Raw genomic sequence first — 18,327 nt, forward strand, 5'->3', positions numbered from 1 at the left:
GGTTTGGTGCATGCCACTGCTTCTGGGAGCTGCAGGGATGGTGCCTGCAGCACAAAGAGCTGCCTGGCCACATGCCACTGCTTCTGGGAGCTGCTTGAGGTAAGCATCGCCCGGAGCCTGAGTCCCCTGCATGCCCCAAACCCCCTGCACCCTCTGAACCCCACTGTCCCAGCCCAGAGCACCCAATTTTATCTCCATAAAAGTATTCCTCTCCCTATTTGCTGTTTACACTCTTCTTGGTGATTTGTTCCTCCTTCCCTTTAGGAGTCATTTAGCCGAGCATGCACATATCATTTTAGTCTTTCCTCAAATCAATGCCTCAGAAATCTTCTCTACTGAGTAATGATCTGCAAGCTAATGCATCACAACAACACCTTGGCACCATTACAAAGGTATCAAACTTTAAATTGTACTTTCCATCTTCAGATCTTAGATGTCAGGAAAGAAGGAACCCCGAATAAACAAATCAGTAGCCATCTGATGTCAAAAGAACAGACCGGGCCATTCTGAGATTTCCCAATCCAAGTATACTTGGAATGTCACCAACATTCATATATTTTATGACCAAAAGGGTCTATTATAAACTAGTCTGCCCTCCTATAAAACATAGGCCATATAATTTCACAGTAATTCCTGTATCAAACTCATAACTTCTGGCTAAACTAGATCATGTCTTTTAGAAAGACAGCAAGCAGTTTTCTTCTGTCTCAGCATGCTCAGCAGAAATGATAAAGCAGGAAGAAAAATATCGTTTTTCATTTGTTTAGTTGTCATCCAAGTTTCCTATGAATTCTGTTTTTCCAGATGAAAAAATTAAACCACAAATTTAACTGAAAAAAGTTGTTTGATTTTCAATTAGAAATTTTCCTGCACCAAAATTTGTTTTTGATTAAAAACTATTTTTCATCAAAACAGCTTTAACAAAAAGATTTTGACCAGCTCTAGTAATAGCCCACTTGTTTAGACTAACAGAGGAGAAACTACAATCTTCTCACTGAAATTAATTAAAACACTTGTAAAAATAATGACATAACCCTTCTCCTCCTTTTACAAACTCCTTTAGGTAGCCAGTGGTTTCTTGCACTGGTACTTTCATGTGTAACCCAGGCAGGGTTCTGAACTGCAGTTCAGCGTACCTTTGTGACCTGCGATGGCTTTGAGGTTAGGATAAGATGGTGATCCTGAAGCAGAGGGTGGTCCTTTCCCACCAACATGATTAGTTGTAACAGGTGGTGACTGTGGTCTTCTCAACAGTGGTGACATACTGCGTCTTCTCTTTAGCGATGCTGGAGTGTTGGGGTCTCCTGGACGCTTAATTTTGTTTTGAGGCCCAGTGACAAATTCATCTGCTTCATCAATCATCATACCCTGAAAAAAGAGACCAGAAAGTTCTATTTGAAACAGAGATTTTCCACGGATATAACTAGAGTAAGCCTCCTCAACTCAGCTGGCTTTTACTACTACTTGTAGCTATGTGAAAACACAACGCAGACATGTCTAATATAAGGTGCAGTATTTCAAATGTAGACCAGCTTAGAATGGAAAGCATTTACAACAAAAGCAACATGAGCCTTTGTATCCAACTCTCTCAGACAACATACTTCAGGAATGAGAATGGTTCTGAAGTTGGAGGAATAACTCCACTCTCCACTGACCTGTCTGAAAATGTTATGGAGCCTGCCCTATCATGTACCGGTGAAAAATAACTATAAATAAAGCAGGAATGTTGCTCCTCCTACCTTCTTATCCTGTTTGAAAGGATTGCCAAATGTATGAAGCCTTTTCGGTTGGTCTGGATCAATCTCCCGAAGGGGAGAAGGCATCATCTTCAGGTATTCCTGGTAATTTCCCATTTGAGCAACAGGAACACTGTGAAGGCAGTCTGCAGTGGAACAACATAGCGTTACTTAGTCTATTTTAAGACCAAGATGATGTAAAGAACATACGCATTTTAGATTACTAGCGTTAACCCTTATGTGCCGCTATGGGGCTGAAGACTGATATGGAGCACTAGGAATGATAAGGCTGTCAAAGAGCTACATTTATTACTTGATTTGGACAGAAGGGATGAAGAGAAATCATTCAACCAACTTTTATCCCAACCTCATTCTTATCAGCCCCCACCATGAAGCACTGCGGGCACGAGCTTTAAGGAGGGCTGCTGCAGGCAAATTAGAAATAGCATGCCCATTCCGGCCTCAGGCACTGTCACCAAAAAAAACAAAAGAAAAACAAAATTCTGCCACAGAGCTCTCCTTGAAGCCTGTCTTTAAAATTTAAAGCAAGCACTGAATTCTCCTCCAGAGTAAAAGCTGAAGTAGCCCCTTTGGAATCCACTCCCCAGCAAGAAGACAGGCGTTCTAAACAGCATCCAAGTGACCCAGCACACGACGCAGACAGACAGACATGTCTGGAACACAGCGACACACCTCAGCATAACCCCAGAGTAGTTATTCACTGTTAGCAAGAGAAAGGTAGCTATTTACCTTCATCCTGTCCAAGGATAAGCTTGTGTGTTTTCAGCAGATTGGTTCTCATTCTAGTTAGCTGATCTAGAAGACTGCGACGAGGAATATCATAAGCATTTCTGAATGCCTGTGGCTTCAAATCCTAGTTTTAAACAAAGCATATACATTTCAATTAAGCCAACCATTTTCATCTACAGAGAGAACGTACAATGGAGGATTTTAACTATGTTTAAAAATTATTATGAAGCAATCTCTACAGAACACATCAGTACTAATACTCTCAGCTCACTGAACTAACCACCATGCAAACTCCGGAACTACCAGATGTATCTTTCTGCAAAGACTGTCACTTTAAAATGATTAGTCTTTGTACATTTATACTTTCTAACAGATCCACAAAGCATCTGTAGAAAAACGTTATCTATTTTTCTATCCACACGTATGCCTAAACTGTGGTATCTAACTTCTGTGTACAGTAAAAGGAATTAAGAAGCTTTTAAGAACAATTACATTATGTGAGAGACAAGCACAAGGAAACAACAGTCAGGCACACCCACAGTATAATGTTTACCTTGTTTAAGAGTCCTATATGGAAGCCAGCAAATTCTTTAACATTCATTTCAGCCAGTCTCAATGGAGAGTCACCAGTGATCCCTTGCAGCAGCTGCTTAAAATCCCTGCTATGAACCAGGGAGAGGCCACTGGAGTGATTTTTCACTTTAATTCCAGTCTCTTGTGGAACTTTCTTACCCACCGAACCTATTATCCGTTCCGACTCAATTTTTGTCTAAAACGGAATTGCATGGTGTTAGAGAAACAATCAGTAAGTATAAAACTCTCAATTACTTTAAGAGGTCAGCTGAGCTATAATTTGACTTCCAACTGCTCGAGGAATTGAGAATTACATGTCCAGAGAGAGTTAGTTTCTAGGCAACCGTGCCCCACTATGCCAACACAGAAAATTTCTGCATTCAGCTAGTGCTACGGAATTAGAGGGGTTACAAACACTACTACTTTTGCTGAAAGTCCAGCAGCAATAAAAAGTAAGAAAATCAAATGCATTTTTCTTTAAGGGAAAAAACTGAGTTGAAGTCAGAACACACTGTGATACTAGTATTTAGGATAGCAGGGTTATCCTGCCACAAAAACTATATGGTTTCAGACTTTTGGGGTTGCTTGACAACTTATTTTAAGTAAAGTTCACTATACAGGGACAACAAGACTGAAAAAATAAAATAAAAATTTGCATGCAATTTGCTTCCTTACTAAAAGCTATTCAGTAAAGAAAGGCAAATTACTTCTGCTATTTACACAGAAATTTACAATGTGATTTTATTGGATAATGGGTGATCTTACTTAGGTGCGTACAGTAAGCATTTTTTACTTTTTCCAAGAGTACAAATGCATCCACTTTCATATTTACAAGAAAACAACTTGTTCCCCCAAAGAAACTTCCTTTTTTATTATCATTTCTGTCATAACTCATTAAGAGTTCTTCCCTAATTTTGAAGGACAAAGCAAGTACATAGAATTTCAGACATTAGCTGCCTTTATTCCATTGTCTATGTAATGCCCACATGTTTTATCTGAGTCACCTGTTGTGGATTTCTGTAAACATTAAAATAGTGTCCTCAAACCATTCTGATCCTGTATACCAAGTACATAAGAATCTGTACAAACACTCATCAAAAATGCCCCAGATGTATTTACATCTAGTGAATAGTCAATCATGTCGGAAGCCTGCTTGAAACTGTTCATTTTTTGTGAGGGGTTTTTGTTACATTTAAAACTGCATTACTTCCCCAACACTGACCAAAGGTTTTTAAATTACCTATTTCTAAATAATCTGATACTATCAGAATAATACCAAAAGATGTTGAGTAACAGCTCACTCTGTTGGACACATGGGAAGATAAAGGGCCTCACCGAGAAGGAGACTGGGGAGCAAGACACCACAGGGAAAGTGTGTTCTCCATGCTTAACTTTCAAGAAAGAACTGAAGATACAGATTTGATTTGCTTAGTGTTCTGTGCCACAGACACCTACCCACCCACCTATATAAGGGAAGGTAAGGGAGCTGAATGGGGGCAGACAGATGACCCTGCCTCATGTAAAACTCAACTCTTCTTTTAATATCAACTTTCAGGCAAGATCGCTATTCTGTATGGCCAAAACTTTAAAATATTTTAGTAATGCACATCCAGAATAGACACTTATTGCTTCAGTCTCCAATGGAGGCACAGTTTAAAGTGGCTAAGAACAAGCAACTTATTTTAGCCGTAGCAAATATTAGCAGTAGAAATACCAAGTCTAGTTGGCAACTGTCTTTAGAGTAGAAATCAAACAGACGCTTTAAAAGGTAGCTGGAAAAAAAACAAAAACAACAAAAAAACTCTCCTTCCCATCCCACTCTACTACTTATAGAAGCCACAGTGATTGGCTCCAAAATGGTTTAGGGGTTCATCCATATATAGCTATAGAGAAAATATGATACAACAGTGGAAAACCCCATAGAGATTAATTTATTTATAATCTGAACACAAACTAAATAATAATCAATGCACTTCTAATTGCAAAGGTTTTATCAATACTACCTGTTGGCTGAGTTTTTTAAGGTAAGAGATAACACTGTAACTAAGTCCACAATCTAAATTATCTGATATCAGATTTGGAGCTCCCATCATCCTTAGGGCTTTCTTTAATGGCTATAAGGAAAACAAAATACACAACAGTAAGAGAATAAATCTTAAAAAAAAGTTTTAAAAAATAAATTATAGGAAATTAGGGCACATGGTTTAGTGCTCCAGCTTTTTGCTTTTGGAAACTAGAGTTCAAGACTACTGAAGTAACGTGTGATGAGTTTGGTGGTCTAGCTAGCTTGCAGTGGGCTTTATGCCACTATACCAGCATACCATGCAATATGGCACCACTGGCAATTTTCACTCAAAGGCTCAGTACTAGAATAGCCGGGATGATGCAAGTCCACATAGAGGTGCATTGCCCAAGCTACGTACAAAAGCTTATGTTGTGCCCACCCTCATCTATCTGGTCGGGCCAGTTCTGTTGGTATCACTTTCCTGAGGACTAGGAATTCACATACATTAATAACCGTAAACAATAATCTGCACACTCTTTAATTACAAAGGTAAAGTCTAAAATTCACTTTTGACAAAGCAAATTCAATCTAAAGTATATTTTCAGATTGGCAAAATTTAGTATTAGAGAGATTTAAAATTAATCTTAAAATGTTTACTGTTGCTAGTAGCACAGAACATGCTTGGGAATTAAAACAAACAAAAAAAAAAAATACTATCCTTGACACACACACACAAAACAAACACAAAAGGTTTACTAACTAAAAGTTCATAGTTAGTTCAAAATTTAGGAAAAATGGAATGCAAGATTCTAGTTATCAGCCACCAATATTTCTACACATAAAATATGAAAATACACATACCAATACGTAGTAAGGAGGCATTGTTTTTAAGTAGCTGTCAAAAGCCTGTCGCCACTTCAGATTTGGCTTAAGTTTGTGAACCTTAAACAAGTCATCTGCAACAGAGAAAACAAGATTTGATTACATAGCCCCAACATTAACTTTTGAACAACACTGCAATAAGTCAGTTTTCCGGGGAAGGGGGAGGTTTCCAGGGGCCTTCCCCACAACAATTGCCCTTAATCTTAGATTCAAAGGGTTTGCATCCTCCATACTAGCTACAGTTTTGACACCAGAAACCATGCCTGATATTATTACAGCAATCTTACAGTGGAGGTTGCTTATATGATCTCACAAGCAAACTAAACAGGACTATTTAAATACTGCATACAGCTATCAACTGGAGGAAGGGAGAGAATATATGCATCACGGCAGCTTTACCTTCCTCAGACCATTTATCAGAATTCCTCAATAAAAGTAAGGCTTCCCCATAACAGATAAAACCAATCCACATTAACCTTGGCTGTTTCTCATATTTCGAGAAGCTTTCAGGCATCTGAGCTATACTAAAGGCTCAGTCTTGACTTGTGATAAATTAAAAGATATGGAGTCGTGGCTGCTTATCAGAGCAGGAAAAAGGCCTACAACATATTTATTTGCTGTACAGGTTACAATTTGTAATCACAATCTCCGAACATTTGCTATTGAAGGGAATGTAGAGTTCAAAATTCTTGTGCTGTTCTGGATTAGTCCATATGCTGCATTATCAATTTATCAACTTGTGATTTCACAATCTCTGCTCAGCAGGTCTGCAGAACGCTGGCAGAAAGGAAGCTAGAGAGTTTGGAGGAGATGAGGAAACAGACATCCAGTAGGAAGCTGGGCAGGGCTACAGGGACACGTATAAAAGGAGGTTGTAAGAAGAAAAAACATGGCAGGGAAAGCATTTCCTCCTTGCTGAACTTTCAGGAAGATCTATCTGAAGATGCAGATTTTACTTGCTCAGTGCACTGCATAAATGGAATAGATGTTTCACGTATTTTCTATCTTAACTACAGGTATTTTCCAATCTACATTAATTCCGTGCCAAAAAAAAATATATATATATATATATATATATATATATATATATATATATATAAACCCCACTACAGCTGCTACAATTACTCTATTTTCTGGCCTGAAGCAAAGGGGGTGAGTTTTTCTGAGGAGTTAAGGTTCCCTTTTAATCTGAGCATATTTCATAATTGGCAGTATTATCTAATTAGATCTGCAAGGACTTCCTATGCTTGGGTATCTGAGGTTTATTGCAAATACAAAACAATCCTTTTGCGTTGTATTGTAAAGAAGTCTGTTAATGTTTACATGTACTTAATTATTTCATAGTGATATTCTGATGTTTCAAATAAACTTAACCATATCATTCATTTATATGAATTCCATGTCCTGGTAATATGCAAGCTATGAAAACAAGCAATTCTTTCAGGAGTTGCTATCTGCAGTACAGACGTCTCTATATATTTTATTGCATATGCACACACACAGCTAAATCAATGAGCAGACAAAAAACTGAAAAGCGTTCAGTGTCGTGACATCAAAGTTGTAGCGTGAAACATCAGCCACAATAAGCCAATGATATATTACTGGTTTAGTTCTTTCCTATAAAAGAGGATATTTAAGAATATAAAGTATATGTAGCTTGATGGTGTAACCATTCATAAATAGTATGATTAATATTTACAATAGGCATTGGCCCAACTAGTTAAGGGTACCCATACTAGAGCATGTTGCAATCTAAGAATTTAGATGTTTGGATACCAAATTTACAAAATGTTGTTTCAATAAGATTGTGTGAAATGTAAACAGAGCTTTGACACAGACATTTAAGAGTTGCTGCAGAACCTTCATTCTGTTTACACTCAGGGCCTCGCAGATAGGGTTGCCAACAACAGTGCAGAATAGACAGCCACTGTTAACAATTCCTACCCTCCAAATAAGAAAGAAAATTACTACAAGTTTCAGGCAGGACATAAGAGTTAGTCTCTATCCCTCCTGTCCCCTGAGATTTCAAGGAAGGACAGGGAAGGGTTACAAGAGGAAGTTCCAACATCTGGGTTAAATTAATTGTTTTGGTCTTTATCTTAGACCAATTTAAGGCAAGAAGAGTTCCAATATAATTAGTTTGTTCATAATTGTGATAAGAAGAGGAGTAAGCTCTGGGCTGCTAAAAATTCATGACAATTTTGCAACATTGGTGTGAAATTATCTGAATTTCTATATGCTCGTATTTCAAGCCATCAGTTACAGCTTTTAAGCCTCTGAAATGTACTTTGCCCGTGTGCTTGGCCAGGGCAGTATGCCAGTCTCTATGTAAAGAAACTTCATATCAATTCAGTTATACCATTCCTTTCCTAAAAGGATACTCTCAAGCACTTAAGGACCACAATTTAAAGATTTATTATCAACAAAAAGATTTTAAGCCAACCCCATTCATCATATTTGTTTTAAAGATATGTCAAATTTGTCTTCAGCTATTCTCCTACAGACACTGCGCCAGAACCTGCAGGGTGCTGAATACCCTCTGTTTTCTGAAGTCAGTGGGAGCTGAAGGCACTGAATATTTTACAAGAGGGGCTTAGAACCTTAGGATGGGTTCACATGTTTGCAGCTAATACTATAATAATTTAAAAGACCCAAGTGTGACTAGGGACTCACTGCAAACATAGATGAAACTGACCAGTCTGTTTTCTTTACTAGGTTTAGACAAGGTACAAAAATATAACCCAAACCAGCAAATGGTGAATGGCAAATCAGAGAATTTTAAAATTCTGTGTTAGTAACAGATCAGGAAGCTGGTTTACTTTTAACTCAAGAAGGTGGCAAAAAAGAGTCAGCTTTAATTATACAGTAGGATCCCAATTATCTGGGCAGCCTGTATGACAGCAAGTTTGCATAATCTGAAGTCAATATAAAAATGTTTTAACAGATTAAGGTAACAGGAAAAACACTGCATCCTTTATTACTGTGTTACGTTCTGTTCAATTACACTTGTGAAAGTGTGACTTTGTTCCCCTCTAGCGACTAATCTAAGTATAGTGTGACGAAGTTCCTCCTCTACCTTGGTGGGTCCTGCGCTTATTGGCAGATTTGCTCACCTCACAGATTCACCCTGTGGGTCGGGAAACAGTCCAGAGTCCTTCCCCTCTAGTAGAAGCCACAGTCCAGGTCAATTCCTCCTGTGTTTAATCAGGAGTTGAGAGGTTTGGGGGGAACCCAGCCCCACCCTCTACTCCCAAGTTCCAGCCCAGGGCCCTGTAGACTGCAGCTGTCTACAGTTCCTCCTGGTACAGTTGCATGACAGCTACAACTCCCTGGGCTACTTCCCCATGGCGTCCTCCCAACATCTTTTGTCCTCACCATCGGACCTTCCACCTGATGTCTGATAACGCGTGTACTACTCAGGCCTCCAGCAGTACGCCTACTCCCCCTCAGCTTCTTGCATGCACTCCCAGTTCCTTGCACACACTTCCTCTCCTCCGGCTCCCCCTGGCCTGACTAGAGTGAGCCCTTTTATAACATCAGAGGGACCTTAATTAGAGTCAGGTGCTTAACAGCCTCACCTGACTTATCAGGTTAATTGGAGTCAGGTGTTCTCATTAGCCTGGAGCAGCCCCTGGTCACTCAGGGAACAGAAAACTGCTTAGCCAAGGGCCGACACATCTCCCTTCTACTACTCTGCTGTTCCCAACTGGCCTGGGTCTATCACAATAGACATTTATGAGCCTTCTACTGCCTTCGAGCTAATGGACATGGTCCTTTAGTTCAGTGGTACTCAAAGCCAGTCTGCTGCTTGTTCAGGGAAAGCCAGTGGCGAGCCGGGCCGGTTTGTTTATCTGCCATGCCCGCAGGTTCAGCTGATCGCGGCTCCCACTGGCCACAGTTCACTGCTCCATGCCAGTAGGGGCTCCGGGAAGTGGCACAGGCCGAGGAGTGTGCTGGCTGCCCTTCCCACAATCCCATTGGCCTGGAGCAGCAAACCGCAGCCGGTCAGAGCTGTGATCACCCGAACCTGTGGACACGGCAGGTAAACAAACCGGCCCAGCCCTCATCAGGAGCTTTCCCTGAACAAGCAGTGGACCGGCTTTGAGAACCTTTGCTTTAGTTTATGCAGTAGAGGCTTGTGATTTTACATCCAAAGGTCATGGCATGCCCATCCCCACAGACGGTCCAGTCAAGGGCACTGTTATGGAAGTATGGAATAATCCATCATAGAGTACTCCCTATGCCCACTAGTGTAAAAGCAGTATTTGGCTCTGTGATACTATGCCAGAACAGTTCATTTAGCTCACAGGGGGAGAAATGCACAGCGTTTGGATTTTCAAATATAAAATCACCTCTTGCAATCTCTCAAGAAGTCTGTGGGAGCATCATTTGAGCTGGTCCAAGTCACAGGCTCTCCACAGAAAACCTACATTTTTCAAGTATCAGAGGGGGAGCCGCATTAGTCTGGATCTGTAAAAGCAGCAAAGAGTCCTGTGCCACCTTATAGACTAACAGACGTTTTGGAGCATGAGCTTTCGTGGGTAAACACCCACTTCGTCAGATGCATGTCACTTTTCAAACTGCTCAGTTTTGAGTGCGTGTAAGCACCAACATGGGGGTTCAATTGATTTCCTTCTGGCATATTTTATTATCTGCTATTTCTCCATCACTTCCAATGACTCTTAAGAATATCCATGGCCCTGTTCTCTCATCAAAGCTCATCCTCCACATTAGTGCCTCGGTGACTAGGATCAGCCAGGAAAGAGTTGTGTAAATTGCTCAGCCAAGCTAACACCCTAGATTTCATCAATAACTTTGATCCTTGCTGTGTTACAATTTTAAATCCATGGCTTCATTTATGCTTTATGGCTTTGGCTTTTCAATTAGCCTGCTCTTCTGCAGACATGGGATGAGATCTGTAAGTGCAGATTCCATCATCAATGGAATTGATGATTCCATTTCAGTGGTGTTGTTTCTTTGTTAAGAGAAGACATTTGGAAACTGGTGTAAGAAATTAACAAGAGAAACAGTTGCTAAGCATAGGTCATATTAAAATTCTGATGTATCAGAAAACATGACAATTCCATCCCTGGGCCCAATGCATGTAATATCATGGTACACCAGAGATCTATCCAAGAGAAGAAGTACCTTCAGAGGCAGAGTTTTGTATTTTATTGTCCGGAGGAACTTGGAGAAGCAACAGACAAGGATTGCATTTGCTATTCTGGTGTTCTTCTGGTCTTCAGAGTGGACAGCCTGCTAAGTTAGAACACTATGATTCTCTGGCATTCAGTACAAGCAGGTAGCGTGTGCATGTGCCAGATGCACTAGTACATCTCACATGGTCACTCTTTGGCTTTGTAAGAGCAAGGGCATCCTCGTCTGAACTACAGACCAGAGTTTTGTCTGCCAGTCACCAATACTATTAACTTGCTCAGATCAGACCACCACACTGGACTGTTTGGCTCCACTCTCCCATGAATGGCCACACCTGTCAACTGCACTCACTGGTTCCCTGCAAAGCTTCAGATTCCTAAGTCCATGTCTTAAAATTGAGACAAACATCCCTTGCCATGAATAAGCCCCTATATTGCCTATCATCAGGTGCAATGAAGCATGCATACTCTTTAAGCGGGGGGCCAGATACAGAATCCACATTTCTGCTCCTGAGGAAGCAAAAAAAGATAAGTTGTCACGTCTCTAACTGTGGTACAATTTTACATCTTTTAGTCATTGGTCCCAACAATTCACTTCACCAACTTGGCAAAATCTTCCATTTTCTTTAGTGTTCTTAACACTGGTATTCATAGGCTCTCTCAGGCAAAACTTGTTCCAGGATGTCAAATTAAACTCTTCCCTTACCCACCAATGGAATAGTGGAAAAAAACGAATTCAAGAAAGAATGGTCTTTTAAGCAACTAGTAACACTTAAAACACACAAGGTCTTCAAAACTTCTTGACAGACCCGGGGGGGCACAATATATTAGGGTGGTTCAGATAAAGTTTATCTTCTTATACTGTACAACTTTTCCCCCCCACAGTCATGGAAAAAAGGGAAGGGGGAAGTTTATCTGTATTCCACCCTGAGCATCAATGTTTGTCTCATTCCCTAGATGCAGAGCTTTTCCAATAGAATGGTGGACACAGGAAACATTAAAATAGCTCTCAGAGCAATAAGACAAGTCATGGGTGATCAGAGTAAGTTACTCTTCCTTCTCCCCTGTAGAACATCAAACCCCTGCTGATCAGAAAAAGGAAAGACTGGTTTATGCAATCAAACCAGTCTTCTTGCTCTTCTTTTAAATACAAAAACCTCACATATCAAAGATGTTAAGTATCTTTACAAGTGTCTTTGGAAATATTTAAGAGTATGCTGTCAGTTGGTAAGTACTTGGCAATTTCTCCCATTGATCTGAGGATATATATTCAGCAAAAAAGCCTTCTTTTAAGTTCATGCAGAACTGTCACTGAACCTAATTTCACCAAGCCTCCCATTCCATGGATAGAAGTGTTCAAAACAGTGATAAGAAACAGCTCAAGATACATGTACTGGATGTGTCATCACTGTACCTCCACGGTAAACATCCTGTTTATGACTCATGCATTTGAAAAGCCCCACCCCTGTCATTTAAACAGCACCATGCAGTTTAATTGTACAGACAAGGTACACCAGGTGCTTGAGGTAGTGAGCAGCAGAACAGCACTGCACATGTTGCAGAGGCATCTCTCTTACATTTTTGTTTACCACATAAAATGGGAAGATTCTTCACCTCTGAAAATAGGGTGGGGGAAGAAGTGGCAGATCAAAATGACTACACCAAATTTATTTGTATCCACTGATGGCCTCTGCTGGACTAGCAGATCTGCTATAGAAGTGGCAGTTCATCAGATTTGGTAGCAACCAGCTCCCAGAAAGTGGGCGCTTTTAAGACTGAACTCTAAGACCTTAGTGTTGGAATCATCATCAGGCTGACATACAAGCCATGAGTTAATGTTTTCAGCTAAGAGAAGTGCTGATTTGCTGGTGGATTATGGTAAGGTGATGATGTGTATCAGGAATATAAACAAACATTCTTGCACCTTTTCTTGCCAGAATAATGTATGTGACTGTTCCATATAATACGAGAAATAATATTTTAAAGTTCAATATTTCATTATCCTAAATCTTCACGGTTATTTTGTGTAATTTTTAAAACACACTGGCTCTATAAATAAAAGAAACAACAGCACCTGGGAAGCAAGTCCCTCTGCTATTAGCATTTTGCCATGGGAACCAAAGTCTTTACACTATAGCTATTACAGGGCCTATTCATGCACTACTTCTCTCGTATCATCTCGCCTGTGGAAAGCAAGCTAATCATGAAAATGAAACATTTGGTCCTCGAGGGGAAATGCTGGCTGCTTCGTTGCTCTAGACCTGCTTGCTCGTTGCTACTCTAAATTGCAGTAGTTGACTTCTCTCTCCCCATTACCCCTAGAAGTCCTGCACCTGACCTTCCAGCCAAAAGTAGGATGTCACAAGAGCAACTGCAAAAAAATGGAGATACCAAATCCTACATGAGGGAAAAGAATGGAGGTTGAAGCTTACTCCAGGTTAAGGAAGAGGCTACGTGTCTAGGAGGTGAACAGCATCAAACATGCACTGGAAGCAGGTAGCTCTCCTCCTCTGCTGGAGAGAAAAAAAAAAAAAGGAGAGGGGGTATGAAAATCCTCTCCTCCCAAATTATATTTAAGAGTTTGCAACATTCTATACTCTCTGATCTCCATTATTTTAACCGATAAATTTAGGCAGCATATTAGCCATCCTTATTTTTATCCTGTTAAGCTGTCCAATGTACTGTATTACCTACCTAGCAGAGGAAGTAAAGCAGGATAGTTGTAAGGCATCACAAAGAGGTTTACACAGGTTAAAGTAGTGCTTGCTTTTAAATACCCAAACGGATGGCCAAGTTCACTGTATTTTCCACTGTTACTCACAAATACCTGATAAAGAACATAAGAAACATTATTATATTTAAAACAAAAGATTCTAAAAAGTTGCACATTTATCAGAATAAGAGCAATCTAATTTTCTACTCTTTTTAAAGGTGAGAAGGGGAAAACTGTAGAAGATTGCTGAGTTTGATTTTACCTTTATACCTACAACTGGACATGCACTTAGGCCTGGTCTACACTGGGGAAGGGGGGAGAGGGAGCTGAAATCGATCTAAGTTACACAAGTTGAGCTACGTGAACAACATAGCTGAAGTTGACGTACTTAGATCCACTAACCGCAGTGTCTTCACTGTGGTAAGTCGACAGCTGATGCTTCCCCGTTGACTCCATCTGCACCTTTCGCCCTGGTGGAGTACCGGAGTTGACAGGAGAGCACTCGGCGGTTGATATACTAGATGCAATAAATCGACCCCTGCTGGATCGATTGCCACCTGTCGATCCAGCCAGTAATGTACACATGCCCTTAGACTTGTAAATTATATACACATCAGAGATGTAAAGATACTTAATCATTTAGTCCATCCCATCAGGGTGGGATTGCACTCCAGAGCATATTTTCTAGTGATCTGTCGACACTATATTTAAAGGCTCTCAAGGGAAGTGATGGACGCTCCATTGCTGGACATTGTTTAACAGGCTATATCTGATCTCTGTTGCAGGTAGATTTTTCTAATATTTTGATTTAAAAAGTTATTAATAATAAGCCTGATTTTTCATTCATCAATACATTGACACACACATTCACACTAAGGAGATATTGCCAATTTGTAAACATGAAAGTTAAACACAGCATTAATTCTCAGAAGACTGATTATTAAGATACGCACTTCTCTTAAATTTGGAGGATGCCAATATTCTAGAGGTTAAACTTGTAACAATGGAGTGGAGTACTATTTTGAGAAACAGACACACATTATTTGGCAGCTAAGAAATTTGTGGCAATATACAGAAGCATAAGAAAGTACATTCTAAATGGGACTATTTACTCTTACAGAGACGCAGTCAACAAAAATCACTTTTTTCTGCAGATTATTTGTCTACTAATGTTACAAGAAACAGCTGATTGTTGTAAATGAAAAAAAATATTCCACTATTTTTCCAGGTTTTTTAAACTTATGTGCATTTGACAGTATAGTTTGTTAAATATTTTTTCACTGTAATCAGTCAATTTCCCTTGTCTAAGTGGGTCTTTCACGCAACTCAGACAAGAAAAGCTGTTTGAATCTCTCTAGTTTATTTAGACACAAAATTTGTCAGGGGGACTGAGAGGCAGATGAGATACCCAAGCATGCTTTACAGCCATTATTTGGAATTCACTGGATTGTAAATTGACTGCATTCCCTCAGTTTTTTTCTAGGCAACAGTGTGGTTTGTTTTATTGTTGATTACACTTCCAAAATTACTTTTACCTTTTATTTGTAAGTTAGAGATGTTAACATCTCTCTACACTTCCATGCTGTTTCCAAATTCTTTCTGGATTCTTTCTAGGTAATGAAATGATCTCAAATTATCATGGTACCTCACGTATATTAAATGAATTCATCTTCACAACATATCCCTGTGAGGAAGGAGAACCCTATTTACAGAGGGGGAACTAAGGCACAGAGAAATTAAGGGTTTGTCTACACTACAGGGGCTATAGCGGCATAGCTACAGCACTGCAGCTATGCCGGATAACCCTGTAGCATAGATGCAGCCTACGTGAACACATGAGTTTTCCCTGCGCAACAGTCGCTAGGTCAACAAAAGGCATTCATCCGTGGAGCTAGCTGCATCAACACCGAAGGTGAAGGCAGCATAGCTACAAGACTCAAGGTGCACCACAGCAATATCGTCCTAAACTCTAAGGCATGGTGTACACCAGCGTTTCTCAATGTTTTTATACCAGGGACTGGCTTGCTGCCTTCCTGAACTGTGTCAAGGATCTCAGTGACTAGCGTCAGTCCACTCAGTGGCCGTTGACAAACACTGGTCTGCAACAGGAACTTATGTTGATATAATTACATTGCTCAGGGGGTGAAAAATCCACACTCCTCAGTGATGTAGTTATACCAACATAAGACTCTAGTGTAGACAGTGCTATGTCAATGGGAGGGCTACTGCATCTCAGGGAGACAGAGCAGCACGCTAATGGGAATGGCTCTCCCATTGGCGTAGGTAGCCTCTTCACTAAGTGGCACAGCTGCGCCCGTGCAGTTGCATCGCTGCAGCACTGTAAGTGTAGACAAGCCCTAAATGTAGACCAGACCTAAGTGACTTGCAGCAGCCCACGCAGAAGAAGCCTGTGACAAAGCCAAGAATAGCACCAAGGCCTCCACAGGACCAACCCAGTGCATTAAGCATAAGGTGTGAACTGGATGGGAGAAGTTAAAATGGCTACTTACCACACAGTACATTAGAATTTATGTCACTTAAATAACATCTAAGAGTTCTAATAGAAATCAATAATCTCTTCCTTTTCCAACATGCAAACGGCAAGTTGCATTTCACCTGAGTGTGGAACCTGGGGGACACCTTTGCCACTGAGGGAGAGTTCAGTGGTTTGAGCATTCACCTGCTAAACCAAGGGTTGTGAGTTCAGTCCTTGAGGGGGCCATTTAGGGAACTGGGGTAAAAAAACCGTGTGGGGGTTGGTCCTGTTTTGAGCAGGCGGCTGGACTAGATGACCTCCTGAGGTCCCTTCCAACCCTGATATTCTATAAATGAATTGATGAAGCCTGATGTAGCATCACCTCTTCAAAGACTTTGAAAAATCTAGTCAGAATTGAGGAGATATGTAAAGATGCCTATTTCCTCAACTCAGCAGAACAGTGTAACATCAGACCTACCTCTTGCCTTCTTGCAGGTTTACGCAGATTAGCACAGCACTGCCTGGGGATTCCTATTAACTTTATAATCATCAAATAAAGGCAAATACCTGCCAGCAGGCATGGGGAGACTTTCGTTCCAAGATGTACTGCGTTAAGGGCGAAGGTTCAAGTTCATATTTGTCAAAAGGAAGCTTGTCTATTACCATTGGCTCACAATCTACACAGGAGAACCTCACAACAGGATGAGCTGTGCGTGGCGGCTAAGAGGAAGAAGAAAAGTTTCATGACTCAGAGTCCACCAACGGCCTGATGTTAAAGATAACCACATTAATTCTTTAATGCTAGTATCTGCCACCCAGAATTTTGCTTTTTTCTTTTATTTAATACAGCTCCAATCTAAGGAAATATTTTAAGAGTGTTCCACTTTTGATACTACATTCTTTTAAATAAATCAAATCAAGCCGTATTACTAAATGCAGATGAATAAAATCATTTAGTAAACAAACAGTTGACACGCAGTAATGCAAACCCTCCCATACACACCCTTTATTCCTCACTAGCCTTGAANGTCTACACTACAGGGGCTATAGCGGCATAGCTACAGCACTGCAGCTATGCCGGATAACCCTGTAGCATAGATGCAGCCTACGTGAACACATGAGTTTTCCCTGCGCAACAGTCGCTAGGTCAACAAAAGGCATTCATCCGTGGAGCTAGCTGCATCAACACCGAAGGTGAAGGCAGCATAGCTACAAGACTCAAGGTGCACCACAGCAATATCGTCCTAAACTCTAAGGCATGGTGTACACCAGCGTTTCTCAATGTTTTTATACCAGGGACTGGCTTGCTGCCTTCCTGAACTGTGTCAAGGATCTCAGTGACTAGCGTCAGTCCACTCAGTGGCCGTTGACAAACACTGGTCTGCAACAGGAACTTATGTTGATATAATTACATTGCTCAGGGGGTGAAAAATCCACACTCCTCAGTGATGTAGTTATACCAACATAAGACTCTAGTGTAGACAGTGCTATGTCAATGGGAGGGCTACTGCATCTCAGGGAGACAGAGCAGCACGCTAATGGGAATGGCTCTCCCATTGGCGTAGGTAGCCTCTTCACTAAGTGGCACAGCTGCGCCCGTGCAGTTGCATCGCTGCAGCACTGTAAGTGTAGACAAGCCCTAAATGTAGACCAGACCTAAGTGACTTGCAGCAGCCCACGCAGAAGAAGCCTGTGACAAAGCCAAGAATAGCACCAAGGCCTCCACAGGACCAACCCAGTGCATTAAGCATAAGGTGTGAACTGGATGGGAGAAGTTAAAATGGCTACTTACCACACAGTACATTAGAATTTATGTCACTTAAATAACATCTAAGAGTTCTAATAGAAATCAATAATCTCTTCCTTTTCCAACATGCAAACGGCAAGTTGCATTTCACCTGAGTGTGGAACCTGGGGGACACCTTTGCCACTGAGGGAGAGTTCAGTGGTTTGAGCATTCACCTGCTAAACCAAGGGTTGTGAGTTCAGTCCTTGAGGGGGCCATTTAGGGAACTGGGGTAAAAAAACCGTGTGGG

General features: G+C 40.7%; 1 protein-coding gene across 1 annotated transcript in view; it reads right to left on the bottom strand.

The window, feature by feature from the left end:
* The window catches only part of LOC116820579 (integrator complex subunit 6-like), a 66,909-nt gene that overhangs the window by 15,125 nt on the left and 33,457 nt on the right, over positions 1–18,327 (bottom strand). The window contains exons 9-15 of the mRNA XM_032773164.2: positions 13,797–13,929; positions 5,926–6,020; positions 5,063–5,173; positions 3,040–3,255; positions 2,487–2,610; positions 1,740–1,882; positions 1,137–1,368 (exon numbers count right to left, since the gene is read on the bottom strand). Of these exons, the coding sequence (XP_032629055.1) occupies positions 1,137–1,368; positions 1,740–1,882; positions 2,487–2,610; positions 3,040–3,255; positions 5,063–5,173; positions 5,926–6,020; positions 13,797–13,929 (1,054 nt within the window). The remainder of the gene's footprint in view (positions 1–1,136; positions 1,369–1,739; positions 1,883–2,486; positions 2,611–3,039; positions 3,256–5,062; positions 5,174–5,925; positions 6,021–13,796; positions 13,930–18,327) is intronic.

The sequence above is a fragment of the Chelonoidis abingdonii genome, chromosome 8 (assembly GCF_003597395.2).
Source record: "Chelonoidis abingdonii isolate Lonesome George chromosome 8, CheloAbing_2.0, whole genome shotgun sequence".
Taxonomy (NCBI): Eukaryota; Metazoa; Chordata; order Testudines; family Testudinidae; genus Chelonoidis; species Chelonoidis abingdonii.